The 21,041-nt window shown below is 38.7% G+C and overlaps 1 protein-coding gene across 2 annotated transcripts in view; it reads right to left on the reverse strand.

The window, feature by feature from the left end:
- Positions 1 to 21,041, reverse strand: part of LOC105477356 (sulfotransferase family 1B member 1) — a 37,817-nt gene that overhangs the window by 4,223 nt on the left and 12,553 nt on the right. For both annotated transcript variants that reach the window (XM_011733833.2, XM_071093468.1), the window contains 3 exons: positions 6,551 to 6,677; positions 5,821 to 5,915; positions 2,907 to 3,087 (listed from right to left, as the gene is read on the reverse strand). In XM_011733833.2, coding sequence (XP_011732135.2) covers positions 2,907 to 3,087; positions 5,821 to 5,915; positions 6,551 to 6,677 — 403 coding nt within the window. The remainder of the gene's footprint in view (positions 1 to 2,906; positions 3,088 to 5,820; positions 5,916 to 6,550; positions 6,678 to 21,041) is intronic.

Below are 21,041 nucleotides of genomic sequence, written 5' to 3' on the forward strand. Positions count from 1 at the left end.
AACTAGACAAAAAATTAGCCATCAGCACAACAAAACTGCGAAATAAAAAGTTGATAAGTATCACTTCCTGGAATTTATAAACAAGGATGCTATGATATGGAGATGATAGTTGTTTTTCCTAAATTCATTAGGCTTGTTCTTTATTTGTAATTTAGGTGGGAACAATAACATTAATATCAAATATACAACATCCTGGAACCATGTTTTTAAAGTAAATCTTTTAGGATAAAAATTTAAATTTAATCTCTCATACTTGGGTATATATAAATACGTATTTGGAAAATGAACAAACTTTTAATGTACTGCCAATATTTTTAGAGAAAAACATCTTAATATTTTATGAAATAGTAACACATCATATTAAATTACAAGTTATATTAATCCACAGTGGTTTGATAAAACTTTCAAGTCTTTTAAAAGAAAAACATTCTTATAGATATGGTTGTTTCCCTAGTTGTTACATTTTGTTCTATGTTCACCAGATGTCAATAGCTCTGGAATTCAACATAGGGTTGAATAAGGGTTCAACGTAAACATAGTGGGGTTAATGCATCCATAAGGATGTCATTAAAAACAGAAGAGAACACAGATTTAAGCAATTAAAAGTTATACATAAATCATTCCAATGATCTGATCTGCATATAAATTTTATAACATACACAAACACATTTGCTTTACAAAAAAACTTGATAAATGCTGGTCAAAGGCCAGGTTTTTCTGTTTGTTATAATTTAGGACATATGAATAAACATTGGACATAATCTATCCCACCCTCATAATAATAATATTGATTTATCTAATATGGCATCTTTCAAAATTCAGTGTACCTGGCACATTTGTTCATACTTCACTTCTTTCAGCATTCATTTATGTACATGCCCCTTGCATTCATAGTGAGCTTCTTGAGTCAAAGATATGTATCATTTACCTTTGAATCTTTCAAAGAATATGTGCTGTATATAGGTATTCATGAAGAAGTTTTTCTTATTAATGAATGAATGAATGGATGAATGAGTACTCTAAATGTTTACTGGATACATCAGGGAAGGAAGGAAAGAAGGAAGGAAGGAAGAAGGAAATCTCAAACTTTTTAGACTAATAATACTTTTTACTTCTATATGCATTATTTATTGTGAGAAAATATCCTAAATACTTGCATATCATTTACCATAATCCTCCCCAGAAACTTGTGCCACTGGTGTTATTATATTATCTATTTTGCCAGTGATGTAATCAGAGCTTTGGCAGGTTAATTAATGTATTCAGGGTAATAGGTTCAGGGAATGGCATAGCCTGGATATACCTCAGATCAATCTGACCACAAAAGTATGTTCTTAACCCCCTAGAGAGGGGATATAAAGACTGCCTTCAATATTAGAACAACACGTGCTTTTTATCTGTTGAGGTTGGAGAAGCCATAGAATCCAGATACTGAGCTTGTCTTCTTTATGTCTACACCATAATTAAATGTCATGAAATGGCATCAATTTTCATATGATTTGAGATAAAATTTCTGGGAAATTATATTCAGGTATCTATCACAATGAGAATTCATCATGTTTAATAAGGATTTATTTTCTGATTCTTCTACCAGGAAAAAGAATATATATGTACATGTACACAATTGACTCTTGAACAATACAGACTTGCGCTGGCCAGGTTCACTCATATGCAGTTTTTTTTCAATTAAAAGCAATAAAAAATACAGTATTTGCATGATGAGAAACCCACACACATGTTTGGAGTGCCAACTTTTCATATAGGCAGGTTCTAGTATATTCAGAGGCAGAGTTCCTGGAACCAATCCCCCACAATAACAAGAGATGACTATACATACACATACATTTACATCTGTGTGTAAGCATACAGATGAGATATGTATACATCCGTCTTTTTTGCTCAAACCTATAATGCATACAATTTTTGATGAAAAATATACCTGCTTTCATACTCTGTAAGTTATTTTTAATAGGTTAAATGTATTGTTTTTAGAAAAGAAAGAGCATAATTTGAAAACACTAGGACTATTTGCTACCTTAATAAGTTAACAAACAACTTTTCAAAAAATATCTATCATATTACTCAAAATCAGTGGTTTTGTTTCATATGTTCATATGCATAATACATTCCTAAGGTTATGCTTACTTCCCACATATAAATTGAAATTCTACCCTTCTCCCTCCAATTCAATCAAGGATATTGAAAACCGATCGTGGCATTATTAGGTGGATAACTTCTCAAAGTTATTTAAGTTTATAATTTGTTAAATGTATTGTTATTATTAACACATTTTTACATATATTATGTATAATGAACCACAATAAACAGACTACTTAAATGGAAGTAATGTATTTCAACAGTAAATGCCATATTCTTCTAAGTTAAATTTGGACTCTATGTTACTAATAGTTTAAACAGTATTTGTAGAGGGCTAAAACTTCTTATAAGGTCACATAACAGTTTCTCCTTTTGATGAATTAATTTTAATGCGATTACCATGGTTTTCTAAGTGATATAGGGACTTTAAAGACTATGGTACCGTACTAAGTGAAATTAGCATTTCACTGAGGCGTGGAAGGAAGCTTATCTATGCCATCTTAAAGATTTAAGGGAGTAAGAAGGACAAATTTGGAATTGCTCACATCAGAATTGCCAAAAGCACTCTCATTTAGCACAGTAGTAAATAGGAGAATAAACATTTATCAAATATTCAAGGTATTCTAGTAATAGATTTAAATGCATTGTTTCATTTAACAATTTTGAATCTCAGCAACTTTTGGTGGTATGTATTTACTGTGAAGCTTAAACAGGCTAAGCAACTTAGTAGAGATCACAGAACTAATCCTTAGCTCATGGTAATTCACGAGAAAGTACAAAAGGGAAATTAAACCCAGCAAAGTATTTACCTTTACGCATAAAAGGGGATTTGCTATGATCCATCACTGTAGTTGGTAGATGTGTATAATTTACCAAAGGATTGTCCTTCATCACTTCGAATGAGGTGTGATTGATGATCCTATCCAAGATCTCATCATTCAGGTTCTTCTCTAGAAATCTAATGATCTTCTTGATTTCCTCCTTTGGATTCTATTAGTGGGTAAAACCCAAGACAATAAACAAGTAACTCACACAATGTGAATACTTACAAAACATTTATAATCTGTTTTTCTAAATGTTAACTCTGAATAGTATAGGAAATCCATATTTATTTGGGTTTATTTTTCTCAATTTTTAAATAAACTAATCATAAAATATTAAAAATCAAGAATATCTATTTTATTTTCTATGTCAGTCCTCTCTGACAGAAGAATGAGATCAGAACTTAAGGTGTGTCAGTGGTTAGAATGAGTAAAAGAGCAGACGTGATGATAGTAGATATAAGCCCAAAAGAAAAGATAGTAGTTGTGCTAGGAAAACACGTAGATGGACAGGCAAATAGAGAACATTTTCTTTTTGGTGTCAAAAATATTTGGAGAATAATTTGGCTAATCCTAAAATATGAATGATGATATTAGTCCAGGGGTCCCCAATCCACTGGCCGCAGACCAGTACCAATCAGTGGCCTGTTAGGAACTGGGCCACACAGGAAGATGTGAGTGGTGGAGGAACAAGCACTACTGCCTGAGCTCCGCCTCCTGTTAGATCAGTGGTGCCATTAGATTCTCACAGGAGAATGAACCTTATTGTGAATTGAGTATGTGAGGGATCTAGGTTGCACACTCCTTATGAGAATCTAATGCCCGATGATCTGATGAAACAGTTTCATCTGGAAACCATCCATCTACAGCCCCCTTGCACCCTGTTCATGGAAAAATTGTCTTCCACAAACCCGGTCCCTGGTGCCAAAAAGGCTGGGAACCTCTGTGTTAGTCTATAGACCAATGGAAGTTAAAGAGACCTGGCTCTGGTCTGAATCTTCCCCTGATCTGTTACTCTTTTATCTCACTTATTAGGAATTTATGTAGATACTTATAAACATGTTGTAAATTACTGGATTTTTTTTTCAAATTTTATTATTGATGTATATTGTATAATTTTCTTTTCTTCCATTATTGTTGTTGTATTAAACTTCTCTATAACATTATCTACAAATGATTGTATGGCAGAAGAAAAATATTGTCTGTTAATGCAATGTATGTTGCAAGTTTGAAGGAAACTGAAAATATATGGATATGCTTAAAAAGGTAACCGGGTTAGACTATAAATCAAAATGAGTAAGTTTATTTAAACAAAACATTTTAGCTAAATAAAGACAGAAATGGTCTCAAATATTATGTGGGAAACAGTGTAATGGTTGATTTGGAATTTGAATAACAGCCAAACAGAGAAAATGTATTTCTTAGTCTTATGGAGAAAAGGAACTATTGCCAGAAGCTAAAATTGTTCTTTTTATAAAGCTTTTAAGTGCTGCTCTGCTGTCCAAAACATGAAGAGAGATATTTGTTAGAGAGCTGGAATAATTTTCTCTCTTATGAAGAATTTATAACTTATCCCTGGCTAAACAAGCTCTCAAGAGACGTATGACTTTGTTACAGTAGTTTCATAAACAATGCAAGGTTTTGCAGCTGTATGGTGTGAGTAAATTAACATTAATAATCTCAAACCCTGTATAAAGGGACAATGATAAGACATACATCACAGATTCTTTATGGGATGTGGACAACTGTGATGTAGAACGAAAACTTGGGCAGTGAATAAAAACTCAGAGGATTCTTTGTGCTAAGATACAAGAAACCCCTGGGAGTTTCTCAAAACTAACTAAAGCAAGGAATAGTTCACATGGAGTCAAATTTCTGTGTTATGCAAAGTAGGATTAATGCCATTAAAGTTTTGGATATTACCTCTCACTCATTTATTTATTGAAGCAATCAATGATCCATGCAAGTAACCTTGAGCCCCTGTTTATGTGGTAGGCACTGTACTAAGTACTGGGATGTAGTTACAAAGAAGACAAACTTTGTAATTTTCATTGTAGATCTGAAAGTATTCTAATTTGTATATTCAGGCTTTTATAAGTAAAGGAATTAATTTCAACATGTTTTCCTGTTGTGTGTGTCTCTGTGTGTATTTGGCCAATTTAAGCAGAAGAGTTCCATAATGGTGGCATGAAAATTTGTAGTTGTATTTAATTAATACTACTTCATACTAGATAAATGATTACAAGTTTCTACACTGAGTGAGGTAGTGAGGAAGTAAAGGAGGGAATATTTTGAAAGATACAGTAGATACACTATCTGAACCAACTGAATGTGCGAAATATAGAAAACAGAATAAGAATAACTTTTATTGTTGAGAGAGAATAAAATAGAAAAAAGATTACATGTTGGAGAGAAAGAAAATAAGTTTAATTTTGAGTATGTTAAATTTAATACAAGCATGGGCTAGAAAATTGAGGTAGAAGTAAAAATGGAGGCACAGATAATGGATGATTAGCACATAAATAGCTGTAAAAACAGTAAATGTGAAAGGGGTAACTCAAATATAGCAAACAATTTTTAAAAACAATTTTAAAATATTAATGAGTAGATATCTAGAGGATAACCATAAGCATGTAATATCCTGGTAAATGTAGAAATAATTGCAGAAGAAAGAGTGGTCACTTACAATGCAGTGGCTAAGAGATAACACAAACAAAAATAAATAATTGATTTAACAATTAGAAAGTCATTAATTATAGCAAGATTTGGGTAAAAACGCATTGTGAATAGGCAAAGCAATCAGCATTTTGGACTCCATAGACTAAGTTGAAAAGCAAATATCAATCCTTTTACACCATGATTCAGTAGGGAAATTATCCAGAATCCATATCTATCATTTTACCTCTTTCATATCTTCATAGTACAAGAAAAGTATTGGGTGTTCTTCCTTTTTTTTCCACCAGTTTTTAACATGAGTAAACCAGGAACCATAGGCCACTAAAACCAGATAAAAGTCTATTTTCATAAACATTCATCAAATTAAATATTTCTGTCTGAACAGTAAATCAAATTGTGAAAATATTTTGTGGAATTTAGTAACCAAAGAAACCGAGAATATGAGGCCAATTTTAAAAAGTAAAATTAGCTAGTTATGGATATATAAACATCAGATATTTTTTAATGTCAAGTACAAAGAAAGCATTTCAGACAAAAATACTCTGACCTCCAAAAAGTTATGCTTAGTCTCATAAAGAAGAAAACCATTATCTTACAAAGTACTCATATCAACTATTTACCTAAGTATTATAAATATATAACATATGCATTAACAGATCTAACTAATTGCTTAAGCAAGTTAAAAAATGTCTATTGCGAGCAGGGACTGAGAATGGATTTCTAGCAACTGAGAACAGATTATAGAATACTTTCGTATGCCAACGATTAATACTAGTTTTATAAATTGAATGTCGTGGTAAAATATGAAATGCATTAGATTTAATTTTTTAGATAATATTTGAACATACTTTTCACTGGGTTGGAAAAATAAATATTTTGCAAGTCATCACAGTTATTGTTAATAGTATTATTAAAATAAAATAATACTTATTAATTTTGAGATAAAGTCCATGTACCTTTTCCGGTTATGAATTTCTCCAGATATTCTTCCCAGGTACCGGGAAAAGGTTGTAAATTATTCATTAAGTCGAAATGGTAATACGAGACTGAAACATCCTTGGCATTACGAGCCAGATAAATCATCTGCAGTGGGGGGCGGGGGGTAGGAGAAAAAAATAAAACAAAAGACATTTTATTTAGGAAAAAATTAACCTATAAGCACGTAAAATAGCACAGTACTTTTTCAACCGGAAATCGTGGGCCCAGAAGGCCCTTCTATTAGCAGCTAAAACACAGAATCAATTCAAGTGATTTTCAATACAGCAATGAATTTTTGAGATTAGAAACATTGAGCTATAGAGGTTTTGAAACAAAGATTTCAGTTTCTGGCCACTTGACACGGTGAAGCACAAATAGACTACTGCGTCTTCTGGAAGAACTGCAAGGTTTTAGAACACACATTATCAAGAAAATGACACTGTGAGTAGAGAGAATACCAGCAAATTGAAAATAACAAAATAGTGCGGAAAAAAAAAAAAGTTTTCACTTTTCATTTCTACCAGTTAAATACCCAGAGAAATATTAGGTGCTGATAAAAATATATAGAAAGGAAAAGAAGGTAAAGATAGTAAAAGACATTAAAATAAGTTTGGGGGCATCCAGTTCAGAAACTAGAAGGTATAGACACACCATTTTCTGCTTCGCTACTTCTCTACTCTTTTTTTTGTTTGTTTGTTTTTGTTTTTGTTTTTGTTTTGAGACAGAGCCTCACTCTGTCGCCCAGGCTGGAGTGCAGTGGTGCGATCTCTCGGCTCATTGTTGCAAACTGTGCCTCGCTGGTTCAGGCCATTCTCCTGCTTCAGCCTCCGGAACTACAGGCACCTGCCACGACGCCCGGCTAATTTTTTGTATTTTCAGTAGAGACGGGGTTTCACCGTGTTAGCTAGGAAGGTCTCAATGATCTGAGATCGTGATCCACCCGCCTCGGCCTCCCAAAGTGCTGGGATTACAGGCGTGAGCCACCGCGCCTGGCCTTCTCTATTCTTAATATCACTAAAGCCCTGGAAATTATTCAACCTACAATGATACAAGAACTCTAAAGGCATACTGGATAAAGAGCTGAGTAATGCCAATGTGGTGAGTTCCTCCTAGGTGTCCTTTTTATTTCCTGTATACTCTTGAACTGGGCAGCAAAAAGGACTGTGACCTGGAACAAACAAACAAAATCTAGAAAAACCTGCTCTCCCTGGTCAAAGGATTAGGAAAGAGGAAGCCCAACAGAGACATAGTGGAGAATCCCAAACTCTGCTCCACACTCGGGGTCCCTGTAGGTGAACTAACTCACTGCCAGTAGTGGCAATGAAGCACTGGGCCATTCAAACTCCTGTGATACAAATGGGGCTTCATGGGCAGTCCCACCCATTCACAGTGATAACATCAGAGAAGCCCTGTTTCTCCCAGGCCCCAAGGCTTCTCTCCTACTTTCAAATGGTCAGCCAACAAGAGCAGGAAGTCCAGGAAAGTACCTTATACCCCTTTTACGTGGCATCAGCAGGGATGGTACAGTATGTCCAGCAGCCCCAGAAATCAAATAAGCAAGAAAAACAAAACGGAGATGAATCAAATGTTAAATTGTCTGACAAAGATTTAAAGGAGCTGTCATAAAAGAGCTTCAACATTCCATTAAAAATTGTCTTGGAGGGTGGACCAAGATAGCTGAATAGAAGGCTCTACCAATCATCCCCCACCCCTCAAAAGGAATATCAAATTTGCCAACTACCTACACAGAGAAAGTACCTTCATAAGAAACAAAAATCAGGTGAGCACTCACAGTACCTAGTTTTAACTTCATTTCACTAAAACAGCCATCAAAGATGACAGGAAAGACAGTCTTAGAATTGCCATTGCCACGCCTCCCCCAACCCTGAGTAGCAGCTGTGTGGCATGGCGAGAATCTGTGCACTTGGGAGAGGGAGAGCACAGTAATTATGAGACATTGCATTGAACTCAGTGCTGCCCTGTCACAGTGGAAAGCAAAACCAGATTGAACTCAGCTGGCAGCCTTCCATGAAGGAAGCATATAGACCAATCCTATCTAGAGGGAATCACACATTCCAGTGGTAGAAATATGAGTTCCAGCAAGCCTCACCACACAGGCTAAAGTGCTCTGCACCTGTAAGTAAACTTGAAAGACAGTCTAGACCACATGCTTCTAGGCATGTTCCAGTGCTGAGATGGCCTCAGAACCAGTGGACTTGAGGGTTACAAGTTGTACTGCGATATACAAGACTAAGGGAATGCTTGTACCACCCTTCCCCAAACTCCAGGCTGCACAGTTGGTGGATTCAAAAGAGATCCCTTCTTCCCACTTGAGCAGAGGAGAGGGAAGAGCAAAGAGGACTTTATCTTACATCTTAGATACCAGCTCAGCCACAGTAGGATAAGGTACCAGTCTGAGTTATGGGGCTCCTATTCACACAAATATATATGCATACAGTGTACCCACAAAAGTTAAAAATTGAAAAAAAAATTAAAACAAGTGAAAAAATAGAAAGGAAATTTGAGTTATATTTGTAAAGTTAAATATGTGGGAAGTATAGATCTGCAATATATAATAACTGAAATAAATAAATAAATCACTAGATGGACCGAATAGTGTAATGGCAATGTTAGAGGACAGAATCAGCGAGCATAAAGGCATATCGATAGAATTTACTCAATGTTAACAACACAGAGAAAATAGAATAAAGACAATAACGAGAACCTTCGGAATCTGTGGGACAATAACAAGAGGCCTAACATTTGTATATTTAGAGTTACACATTTATAGGTGGAAGAGTAAGGAACTGAAACAGTATTTGGAGAGTTGGTGACCAAAAACTTCCCATAAGTGTTGAAATAAACAAATCAATATATCTAAGAAGTTGTGTGAACTCCAAAAAGGGGGAAAAAAAAAAAGATGTCAAGAAACATTATAAAAATACTTCTAAAAATTAAAGATGAATAAAACTCTTAGAAAAAAGCCAGATATACAGCACATTGCATAATAAAGATCACCAATTCAAATGACAAGTTTCTAATCTAAAACCATGAAGGCCAAAAGGAAATAGCACAATAGTTTTTCAAGTACAGCAAGTAATATATTGTCAATTCCTAATCCTATATCCAGTAAAACTGTTCTCAGTCAAGAAGGGGAAAAAGACATTCTCAGAAAAAGGAAAACTAAGAGAATCAATTGCTAGTAGACCTATCTTATGGAATAGCTAAGGGAAGTTCTCCAAACAGAAAGAAAATGACACTAGAAAGATGAAAACTTTAGAAAGGAAAAAGAAAAAGAGAATGGGTAAAAATAGAAGTAAATATAATAGCTAATCACTCACCTAATGAATTTCTTAAGTCATATTTTACAGTTGAGGCAAAAGTTACATTATCTGATGCGGTGTTCAGTTTATGTACAGGATCACTCGGGACCACTATGTTGAAAATATGGAGAGAGTAAAGGGGCCTAAATGGAAGTAAGATATCTACACTTCACTTAAAGTGAGAAAATGTTGACACCATTAGACTGTGATGAGTTATGTATATTTATGGCAATACCTAAAGCACTCACTAAGAAAACTATGCAAAAATATATTCAAAAATACTAGAAATAAGTAAAAATTATTTCCAAAATGTTTAGGTATAACAAAGGAAAGAAAGAAAAAGAAAAGAAATGAGATACAGAAAGAACAAACAGATAATGAGGTAGACATAAGTCCTAAAATGCCAATAATGTCTTTATTTATTTATTTATTTATTTATTTATTTATTTATTTATTATTTTTAGCTTTTAGATCCAGTGGGTACATGTGCAGATTTGTTGCTTATTTATGTGTCACTGGGGTTTTGTGTAGAAATGATTTCGTCACCCAGGTAGTGAGCATATTACCTGAAAGGCAGTTTTTTGACTTGTACCCTCCTACCACCCTTCATCCTCAATTATGCCCTGGTTTCTATTGCTCTCATCTTTGTGTCCAAGTATACTCAAGGTTTACCTTCCATGTGTAAGTGAGAACATACGGTATTTGGTTTTCTGCTCCTAAATTAATTTGCTTAGGATAATGGCCTCCAGCAGCATCCATGTTGCTGCAGAATACATGATTTCCTTTTCTTTATAGCTGTGTAGTATTCCATGGTGTATACACACCACATTTTCTTATGTGTTCCACCATTAATGGGGATTATATTAACAAGTTCTCACTCTGCTGTAAGAACTGTGTGAGACTAGATAATTTATAAAGGAAAAAGGGCTGGGCGCAGTGGCTCAAGCCTGTAATCCCAGCACTTTGGGAAGCCAGGGTGGGTGGATAATGAGTTCAGGAGTTCAAGACCATCCTGGCTAACACGGTGAAATCCCGTCTCTACTAAAAAACACAAAAAATTAGTTGGGCAAGGTGGCGGCCGCCTGTAGTCCCAGCTACTCGGGAGGCTGAGGCAGGAGAATGGGGTAAACCCTGGAGGCAGAGCTTGCAGTGAGCCGAGATCACGCCACTGCACTCCAGCCTGGGCGACAGAGTGAGACTCCGCCTCAAAAAAAAAAAAAAAAAAAAAGGGAAAAAGGTTTAATTGACTCACAGTTCTGCATTACTGGAGAAGCCTCAGGAAACTTACAATCATTGCGGAAGCAAAAGAGAAGCAGGCACCTTCTTCACAGGGCGACAGGATGGAGTGAGTCCAAGCAGGGGAAACACAAGACACTTAAAAAACCATCAGGTCTTGTGAGAACTCACTCAGTATCATGAGAACATCATGGAGGAAACTGCCCTCATGATCCAATTACCTCCACATGTTCCCTCCCATGACACATGGGGATTATTACAATTCAACATTAGATTTGGGTAGGAACACAGAGCCAAACCATATCGTCCTGCCCTGGTCCCTCCCTTATCTCATGTCCTCACATTTTGAAACATAATTATGCTTTTCCAATAGTCCCCCAAAGTCTTAATCCAGCATTAACCTAAAAGTCCAAGTCCAAAGTCTCATCTGAAATAAGGCAAGTCTCTTCTGCCTGTGAACATGTAAAATTGAAAGTCAGTTATTACTTACTAGATACAATGGGGGTACAGGCATTGGGTATAGACACCCATTCCAAATGGGAGAAAATGGTCGAAACAAAAGTGGTTAGAGGCTCCATTCGAGACGAAATCCAGTGGGGCAGTCATTAAACCTTAAAGTTCCAAAATGATCTCCTTTTACTCCATTTCTCACATCCAGATTACACTGATGTAAGAGATAGGCTCCCACAACCTTGGTCAGCTCCACCCCTATGGCTTTGCAAGGTACAGCCCCTCTCCTGGCTGTTTTCACAGCTGGTGTTAAGTGTGTACCAGCTTTTCCAAGTGCACAGTACAACTCTCAGTGGATCCACTGTTCCGGGGTCTGGGGGATGGTGGCCCTCTTTTCACAGCTCCGCTAGGTGATGCCCGAGTAGGGACTCTATATGGGGGCTCCAATCCCACATTTCCCTTCTGCACTGCCCTACCAGAGGTTCTCCATGAGAGCTCCACCCGTGAAGCACACCTCTGCCTGGACATCCAGGTATTTCCACATATACTTTGAAATCTAGGCATAGGTTCCCAAACCTCAGTTCTTGACTTCTGTGCATCCACAAGCTCAACACCATGTAGAAGCTGCCAAAGCTTGGGGCTTGCACCCTCAGAATCCATGGCCCAAGCTATACACTGATCCCTTTTAGCCACAGTTGGAAGGTCTGGGACACAGGTCACCAAGTCCCTAGATGGCACATAGCAGGGAGGCCCTGAGTCTGGCCTGTGAAATCATTTTTTCTTCCTAGGCCTCTGGGCCTATGATTGGAGGGGCTGCTGCAAAGGTCTCTGACATGCCTTGGAGACCTTTACCACATTGTCTAGGTGATTAGCATTTGGCTTCTTTTTACTTATGCAAATTTCTGCAGCCAGCTGGCTTGAATTTCTCCCCAGAAAATGGGTTTTTCTTTTCTACTGCACTGTCAGACCGCAAATTTTTCAAACTTTTTTGCGGTGATTTCTGTTGAATGCTTTGCCACTTAGAAATTTCAAAGTTCCACTGATCTCTAGGGCACAGGAAAAATGTTGCCAGTCTCTTTGATAAAGCATAGCAAGAGTAACCTTTACTCTAGTTTCCAACAAGTTCCTCATCTCCATCTGAGACCACTTCAGCTTGGACTTCATTGTACATATCCCTATCAGCATTTTGGTCAAAACCATTCAGTAATATTCTAGGAAGTTCCAAACTTTTCCACATCTTCCCGTGTTCTGAGCCCTCCAAGTCTCTAGGAAATTCCAAACTTTCCCACATTTTCCTGTCATCTTCTGAACCCTTCTAACTGTTCCAACCTCAGCCCATTACCCAGTTCCAAATGACTTCCAGATTTTCTGGTATGTTTAATAGTGGTGCCCCACTACCTCAGTACCAATTTACTATATTAGTTCATTCTCACACTGCTATAAAGAACAGCCTGAGACTGGATAATTTATGAAGGAAAGAAGTTTAGTTGACTCACAGTTTCCCATTGCTTGTGAGGCCCCAGGAAACTTACAATCATGGTGGAAGGCAAAGGAGAAGCAGGTACCTTCTTTATAGGGTGGCAGGACAGAGGGAGTTTTAGCAAGGGAAATGTCAGACACTTAAAAACTATCAGGTCTTGCGAGAACTCACTCATTATCATGATAACAGCATAGGGAAACCAACCCAATGATTCAATTACCTCCACCTGGTCCTGCCCTTGACACGTGAGGATTATTACAATTCAAGGTGAGATTTGGGTAGAGACACAGAACCAATCCGTATCAGGCATCTAGGTTATTCCTTTGCTGTTGTGAATAGTGCTATGATGAACATACAAGTACAGGTGCTTCTTGGTAGAACAATTTATATTCCTAAGGGTAACTATTCAGTAATGGGATTGCTGGGATTCATGGTAATTCTGTTTTAATTGTCCTATTTTGAAAAGTGCTGTTCAGGTCTTTTGCCAGTTTTTAATAGAGTTCTTTTCTGCTCATTGATTTAAGTTCCTTTTAATTCTGTATATTAGATATTTGTCAGATGTATAGTTCAAAAATATTTTCTCTCATTTTCTATGCAGAAACTATTTAATTTAATTAGGTCCCACTTCGACATTTTGGTTTTTGTTGCAATTGCTTTTAGAGATTTAATCATGAAACCTTTTTCAAAGCCTATGTCCAGAATGGTATTTTCTAAATTTTCTTCTGGGTTTTTATAGTTTTGGGTAATACATTCAAGTCTTTAATCAATCTTCAGTTAATTTTTTTGTATATGGTAATAAGGGCTCCAGTTTCAATTTTCTTCATACTACTAGTCATTTATCACAGCATCATTGATTGAATAGAGTTATTTATTCATTGCTTATTATTGTCAACTTTGTTGAAGATCAGCAGGTTGTAGGTAGGTGTGCATCTTATTTCCAGGCTCTCTAACCTGTTCCATTGGTATATGTGTCTGTTTTTGTACCAGTACCATGCTGTTTTGGTTACTGCAGCCTTGTAGTATAAAGGTGGATATTGTGATCCTGCTGGCTTTGTTCTTTTTGCTTATGGTTTCCTTAGCTATTTGGGTTCTTTTTTGATTCCATATGAATTTTAAAATAGTTCTTTTTCTAAATATGTGAAGAATATAATTAATAGTTTGATAGGAATAACATTGAATCTGTAAATTCCTTTGGGCAGTATGGTCATCTTAACAATATTCATTCTTCCTATACATGGGCATGAAATGTTATTCCATTAATTTTTTTCATCTCTGGTTTGTTTTAGCCATGTTTTGTAATTCTCATTGTAGAGATCTTTTACCTCGTTGATTAGCTATATTCCTAGTATTTTATTCTTTTTGAGACTATTGTGAATGAGATTATATTTTGATTTGGCTCTCAGCTTGGACATCACTGGTGTATACAAATGCTACTGATTTTTATACACTGATTTTGTATCCTGAAAATTTGCTGAAGTTAATAGTTTTAGGAGTTTTTGGGCAGAAACTGTGGAGTTTCCTAGCTAAAGAATCATATTGACTATGAAGAGAAATAATGTGACTTCCTCTCTCTATTTGCATGCCTTTTATTTCTTTCTTTTGTCTGATTGCTTCAGCTAGATCTTCCTGTACTATATTGAGAAGGAGTGGTGAAAGTGGGCATCCTTGTTTTGTTCCAGTTCTCATGGGGAATGCTTTTAGCTTTTTCCTGTTCAGAATGTTGGTTTGTCATAGACTGCTGTCATTATTTTGTATTATTTTGAGGTGTGGTCCTTCAATAACTAGTTTACTGAAGGTTTTTAATATGAAAGGATGTTAAATTTTATCAAAAACCTTTTTTTAAATTTATTGAAGTGATTTTGTGGTTTTTGTTTTTAGTACTTGCTGTGTGAATCACACCTATTAATTCACATGTATTGAATCAACTTTGCATTCTGGGAATAAAGACTACTCGATCATGATGGATTAGATCTTTGATGTGCTCCTGGATTCAGTTTGCTAGTATTTTGTTGAGGATTTTACCATCTATGTCGATGAGGAATATTGGCATGAAGTTTTCTTTTTTGTTGCATTTCTTCCAGGTTTTGGTATGAGAATGATTATGTCCTCATACAATGAGTTGTGAGGAGTCCTCCTTCCTTGACTTTTTGAAATAATTTTAGTAGGATTGGTATTGGCTCTTTTTTGTACATCTGATAGAATTCAGCTGTGAATCTGTCTGGCCCAGGCCTTTGATAGATTGGTAGGTTTGTTATTACTAATTCATTTTCAGGACTGGCTATTGGACTGTTCATGATTTAAATTTATGAGGGTTTCAATCCTAGTGTTATGAGATCCTTGGGGTTTTGCTTTACCAGCCGGAAACCTCTGTGGCCAGTGATGCCTTTGTTCAAGGTTTTCTCCGACCCTCTGGACTCATTCTGACCACTCAGCCTTGAAGGTTGTGCTTGGCTTATGCTACCAGCCTGGATCTCATGCCTGCCGAGGGTGAGCCAGGTGTGAAGCAGCAATGGGTTTATGAGCAAGCCTGTAGTCTGGCCATTGTGTAAAGCCTAGCACACCAGCTGCGATGGGGTGGGCAGCTCCAGGCACCAGCATGGCCCCAGCCTCATGGCCCTAGCTCTCTGCAAGGTTGCAGCTGGACCAGGCACACCATAAACAACTTCCACAGCTGATACCGGGGACCACAGTGACACCCAGAAGCTTGGAGACACCAGGAAACACAGAGCCCTAAAGAGGGTGTCACAGCCCTGGCTCAGGGTGCTCCTAGGTCTGGGCTCCTTGAAGGGCCACAGCTCTTCTCTCTTTCTCTCTTCTGTCTTTCTTGTGGCACACAAGGTGGTGAGCAAGGTGTCTGTTTCAGGACTGTTTGTGTTCCAGCTCTTTCAGCCCTGCCTTTTGGTGGGTCTCAAGTTCTTGTCTTGCATCCAGGAAGAATGAGGTATGCAGACAAATGGAGGTGAGCAAGATGATGAGGAGCTTTCTTGAGCATGGTAGTCAGGGTTTCCTGATGAGTGTTCAGCTCTCAGCAGAGAGCGGACCTTGGGGTGAGTAGCTTCTCTCTGTAGCTGTTCCTCCCATTGTCTCTTCTGGTCTGAATCTAGGATGTTTTATGGGCCTCAGATGGGAAGAAGTGCAGGCCCAGTGGTCCATGGGCAGCCATGGGTGGGCCCAGAAAAAGCACCACAAGTTCCCACTGTGGTCCACAGGACCAGCAGTCCAGCTCCCAGGCTTCAGGCCCTCCCCAGCTTGAAGGTGGGGCTTCAGCTGGGACCCACCTCCTTCTGCCCAGGAGCCTGTCTACCGCCTGCCACCCTTCCTAGCACCAAGGCTGTCACTGCCAAGGGTTGCCTGGAGGCCAGCTTCGACCTGCCCTCAACAGCCCCTCGGCTTCCCTCCTGTGTCCTGGGTGCCCAAAGTCCAGAGGGGACGGAGGTGGCAGGGGGCTGGTGTGTCAGAGCTGCCCCATGTGTGCACACATCCAAGTGGGCTATGACAGCACCTGGGCTTGGTGTCAACCACTCTCCGATACTGGAGTGTGTTCCGGGAGTGGGTAGAGGCCAGACAGTGGGAGCAGACACCCCTGAGCCTATGGGAACAAGGTGGGGGCCTTCCTTGGCCTCCGAGATTGCAGAAATGCCTCAGTCAACAGCTGCGCATGGGTGGCTGCAGATGTTCCCAGGAAGGCAGTACTCCTGCCTGCTCCTGGCCCCCAAAAGCACAGGGAGCCCTGGGTCCACCACAATTACTTGGGCTGCTGCAACTGTGCCCAGGAGGGTGGGACTCCTGCCTGCTCCCTGCTCCCACTGGCTTCGTGGAGCAGGGCACCACCCCCGGCCCAGCTCTGCCTTGGAACCCCTCTATGCCCTTCCCTCCATGTCTAACCACGCTGCTCCCCCATCGGTGGGTGACGCGGCGCGGCCTCATCGCAGTAGCAGGGCGATACCATGGCAGCAGCCTCTCGGGGGAATCCCAGGGGTGGACTCTCGGGACTCCTGCCTCCTCTCTGTGTTTCCCTACAGCGCAGGCGCAGCGGCCCTGGCCAACTTTGAACGAAGGAACCCGACACAGCGGAGACTCTGGGCCTGGAAGTGGGTCCTGCCCGGCCATGCAAAGGTAAGGGTGGTGCAGTAGGCTGCTGTGGGGTCACGGGGCACAGGGGTCCCACTGCTGCCTTTGCTGTTCCTGTGGCCGCTCCTGCCACCACCACCCATGTCTCCCCACTGCAGCTGATGTGATGGCAGCAGCCACTCTGGACTCCTTGCCGCTGCCGTCATTAGGAGGTTGTATTTTTCCAAAAACGTGTCCCTTTCCTTCTAGCTGTTCTAGATTGTATGCATAAAGGTGTTCCTAGCAGTCTCTGCAGGTTCCTTGTAATTTTGTGGTGTTGGTGGTTATTCTTGCTTGTGTTTATTTGGATCGTCTCTCTTTTTTTCTTTATGAATCTAGCTAGTGGTATATTTTACTTATTCTTTCAAAAAACAAACTTTTGTTTTTGTTTATTTTTTGGTCTGGACTTTCACATCTCAATTTCATTCAGTTCTGCTTTGAGTTTGGTTATTTCTTTTCTTCTGCTACTTTCGGTATTGGTTTGCTCTTATTTTCCGGGTTCCTGTAGGTGCAATGTTAGGTTGTTAATGTGAGACCTTTCTAGCTTCTTGGTGTAGGTATTTAGCATTATAAACTTTCTTAGTACTGCTTTAGCTGTGTCTCAAAGATTCTGATATGTTATGTCTTTGTATCTCTGTTTTCATTTGTTTCAAAGACTTTTTTTAAAAACTTCTGCCTTAATTTCATTCTTTACTCTGTTTCAGGGGCAGGTCATTTAACTTCCATGTAATTGTAGGGTTTTGATAGGGCTTTTTGGCATTAATTTATATTTGTATTGTGCTGTGGCCCAACGGTGTGGTTGGTATGATTTTGGTTTTCTTGTATTTATTGAGAATTGCTTTATGGCTGAGTAAAGCCTGTGGTCAATCATACAATATGTGCCATCTGCAGACGAGAAGAATGTATATTCTGTTGTGGATAGATGTCTGTTAGGTATATTTAGTCAAGTGTCCAGTTTAAGTCCTGAGTGTCTTGCCTTGATGATCTGACACTATCAGCATGGTGTTGAAGTCTTTCAGTAATATTATGTGGTTATGTGAGTATCTTTGTAGATCTGTAAGAACTTGTTTTATGGATTTGGGTGGTCTAAAGTTGGGTGCATATGTATTTAGAATAGTTAAATCATCTTGTTGAACTGAACCTTTTATTATTGTATATTATTCTTTGTCCTTTTGATTGTTGGTTTAAAGTCTCTTTTGTCTGAAATAAGAATAGCAACTCCTGCTTTTGTTGTTGTTGTTCTCTTTTTTGCTTGATATATATTTCTCCATCCCTTTACTTTGAGACTATGGGTGTTGTTGCATATGAGATGAGTCTCTTGAAGTTTGAAGGCAGCAGACTCTTCTTGCTTCTCTATCCAACTTGCCAGTCTGTGCCTTTTAAGTTGCTCATTTAGCCCATTTGTATTCCAGATCAAAATTCGTATGTGAAGATTTGATCCTGTAATTGTGCTGTTAGATGGTTATTATGTAAACTTGATTATGTAATTGATTTATAGTGCCAATGTTCTGTGTATTTTGGTATGTTTTTGTGGTAGCTGGTACGTCTTTTCTTTCCATGTTTAGCACTCCCTTAAGGACCTCGGGGGAAATAACTTCCTTTAGTATTTCATTTTCTGAAAAGGATTTTATCTGTTCATCACTTATGAAGTGGTTTGATTGGATATGACATTCTTGGTTGGAATTTTCTTTCTTTAAGAATACAGAATATAGGCCCTCAATCTCGTCTGACTTATAAGATTTCTGCTGAATAGTCCACTGCTAGCCTGGTAAGGTTCCCTTTGTACATGACCTGCCCCGTTCACTAGCTGTCTTTAAGAATTCTTATTTCACGTTGACCTGGGAGATCCTCTTTCATTCTATATTTTGGGAATTGTTGTCTTATGTAATTTGTGTGTTGACTTCTCTAGCAAGGTTGAGAAAATTTTTATTGACAGTATCCTCAGATTTGTTTTCCAAGTTAATTGCCTCTCTCTATCTCTTTTAGAAATTCCAGTGAGTCACAGGTTTGGTGTCTATATAATCCCATATTTCTTGGAGATTTTGTTTATTTTTTAAAATTCCTTTTTAAAATTTTTGTCTGCCTGCTTTGATTCAAAGGAACAGTCTTCCATCTCTGATATTCTTTTCTCAGCTTGGTCTATTCTATTTTTAATGTTTCCCATTGTATTATGAAATTCCTTTAGTGAATTTTTTATTTCCAGAAGTTCAGTTTTGTTCTTTCTCAGTGTGTCTATGTTTTCTTTCTGCTCTTCATCAGTTGTACTGTTTTCCTTGGATTGGGTTTCAACATTTTTCTATGTTTCATTGAATTTCATTGACATCTAGATTCTGAATTCTATGTCTGTCATTTCAACGATTTCAATCTGGTTAAGAACCATTGCTGGCAAGCTAGTTAGGTCATTTGCAGGCAAGAAGACACTGGCTTTTAGAGTTGCCAGAATTCTTAAGCTGTTTCTTTCTCATCTGTGACAGCTAACATTTCTTTAATCTTTGAAATTCCTTTTCTTTGGACGGTGCTTTTTGCTTTTATATTCTTTGTTGCCCTTGAGGTTTTGACTCTAGTGTAAATTTGGGTTTATTAGATTGTTTTCCTTTTTGGATGCTTTTAGGGGACCAAGGCTTAATTCAGCACTCCAGGGCTATGTGCTCTGTCTCTAGGGAGCTAGAACAAGACCCTTTGCTTTGCTCTCTGACCCCTTGAGGTCAAGCACCTGCTCTGCTGGAAGTGCTGATGTGTTCCCAGACTACTGGCAACAACATTCCAATCAGGGATGCTGGCAAAAGTGCTTCAGTGGGGCATTGGAGATGATATGAGAGAGTGTAATCCAACAGGGAAGCAGGGGGCCAGAGGCACATATGTAGTGATGGGGCAGCCACGTGCATCCACTTGCTCATAGGGTAGCAGGAGTAGGCTGCAGGTTACTGTGCACTGGTGCGAGAAGGCTGAAAGTGAATCTGCACCAGTAAGGAACCATATGCAAAAGCAAAAATCTGGGCTAAAAACTGGAAGTTAGGGGCTGCTCATTGAAGAACTATGACAGCAGCTGCTGGCAAGTGCTTCAGTAGGGCAGCTGAGGCTATGCACTAAGTGAGTGTGGCTATGCAGGGGCCCTAGTAGAAGCCAGCACAGAGAGGAGCGGTCAGATCAGATTGGCCCTGGCCCATGTGCAAGACAGGCCTGCTTTCTCCAGACCTGTGAGCTAACAAAAGCTAAAGCCACCTAAAGAAATATGGAAAGCCTTGGGGGATGGGCACCTATGGCCATGTTCCACTGCAGCTATTCCTGTGCCAAACCCTCTGGACTCCACACAGAGTAGAGTACTGTCTCTGCCAATTCTCTGGGAAGTTCTGCCTGCCAACTAAAACGTCTCTGGGAGTCATGGAGTCTCCTGCAGCTAGGATCCTGGAGGTCCATGGTAAAGGGGGCTGTTCATGCCTGTTTCACTCACTCCTTCTCTAGGAACTGTGCAGGGCCAGGAATGAGTCATGGTGCTCAACAACCCTATTCAGAATTCCTAGCTTCCTCCCCTTGTAGCTCTAGTATCTGCATTCTCCCTCTATTCACTCTGAATGCCTTTTATCCAAAGATCTTCTTGGAGTATGCCAGTCTGCTTGATATTCTGATCTTTTTCAGTGGGAGAAGCTCTTCCAGATTTCGTCTAGTCAACTATCTTGGCTCTATTCCATAACTACTTTAAATGTATGTAATATACACATATTAATTTAAAGGCAAAAATTGGCAGAGTGTATAAAAACTGAACTTAGCTGTATGCTGTTCAAAAGACATACTTCAAACAAAATGACAATGATACATTGAGAGTAAAAGGGTAACAAAAAATATGTAATGCAAACAATCAGTAGAAACTAG

The sequence above is a fragment of the Macaca nemestrina genome, chromosome 3, assembly GCF_043159975.1.
Source record: "Macaca nemestrina isolate mMacNem1 chromosome 3, mMacNem.hap1, whole genome shotgun sequence".
Taxonomy (NCBI): Eukaryota; Metazoa; Chordata; class Mammalia; order Primates; family Cercopithecidae; genus Macaca; species Macaca nemestrina.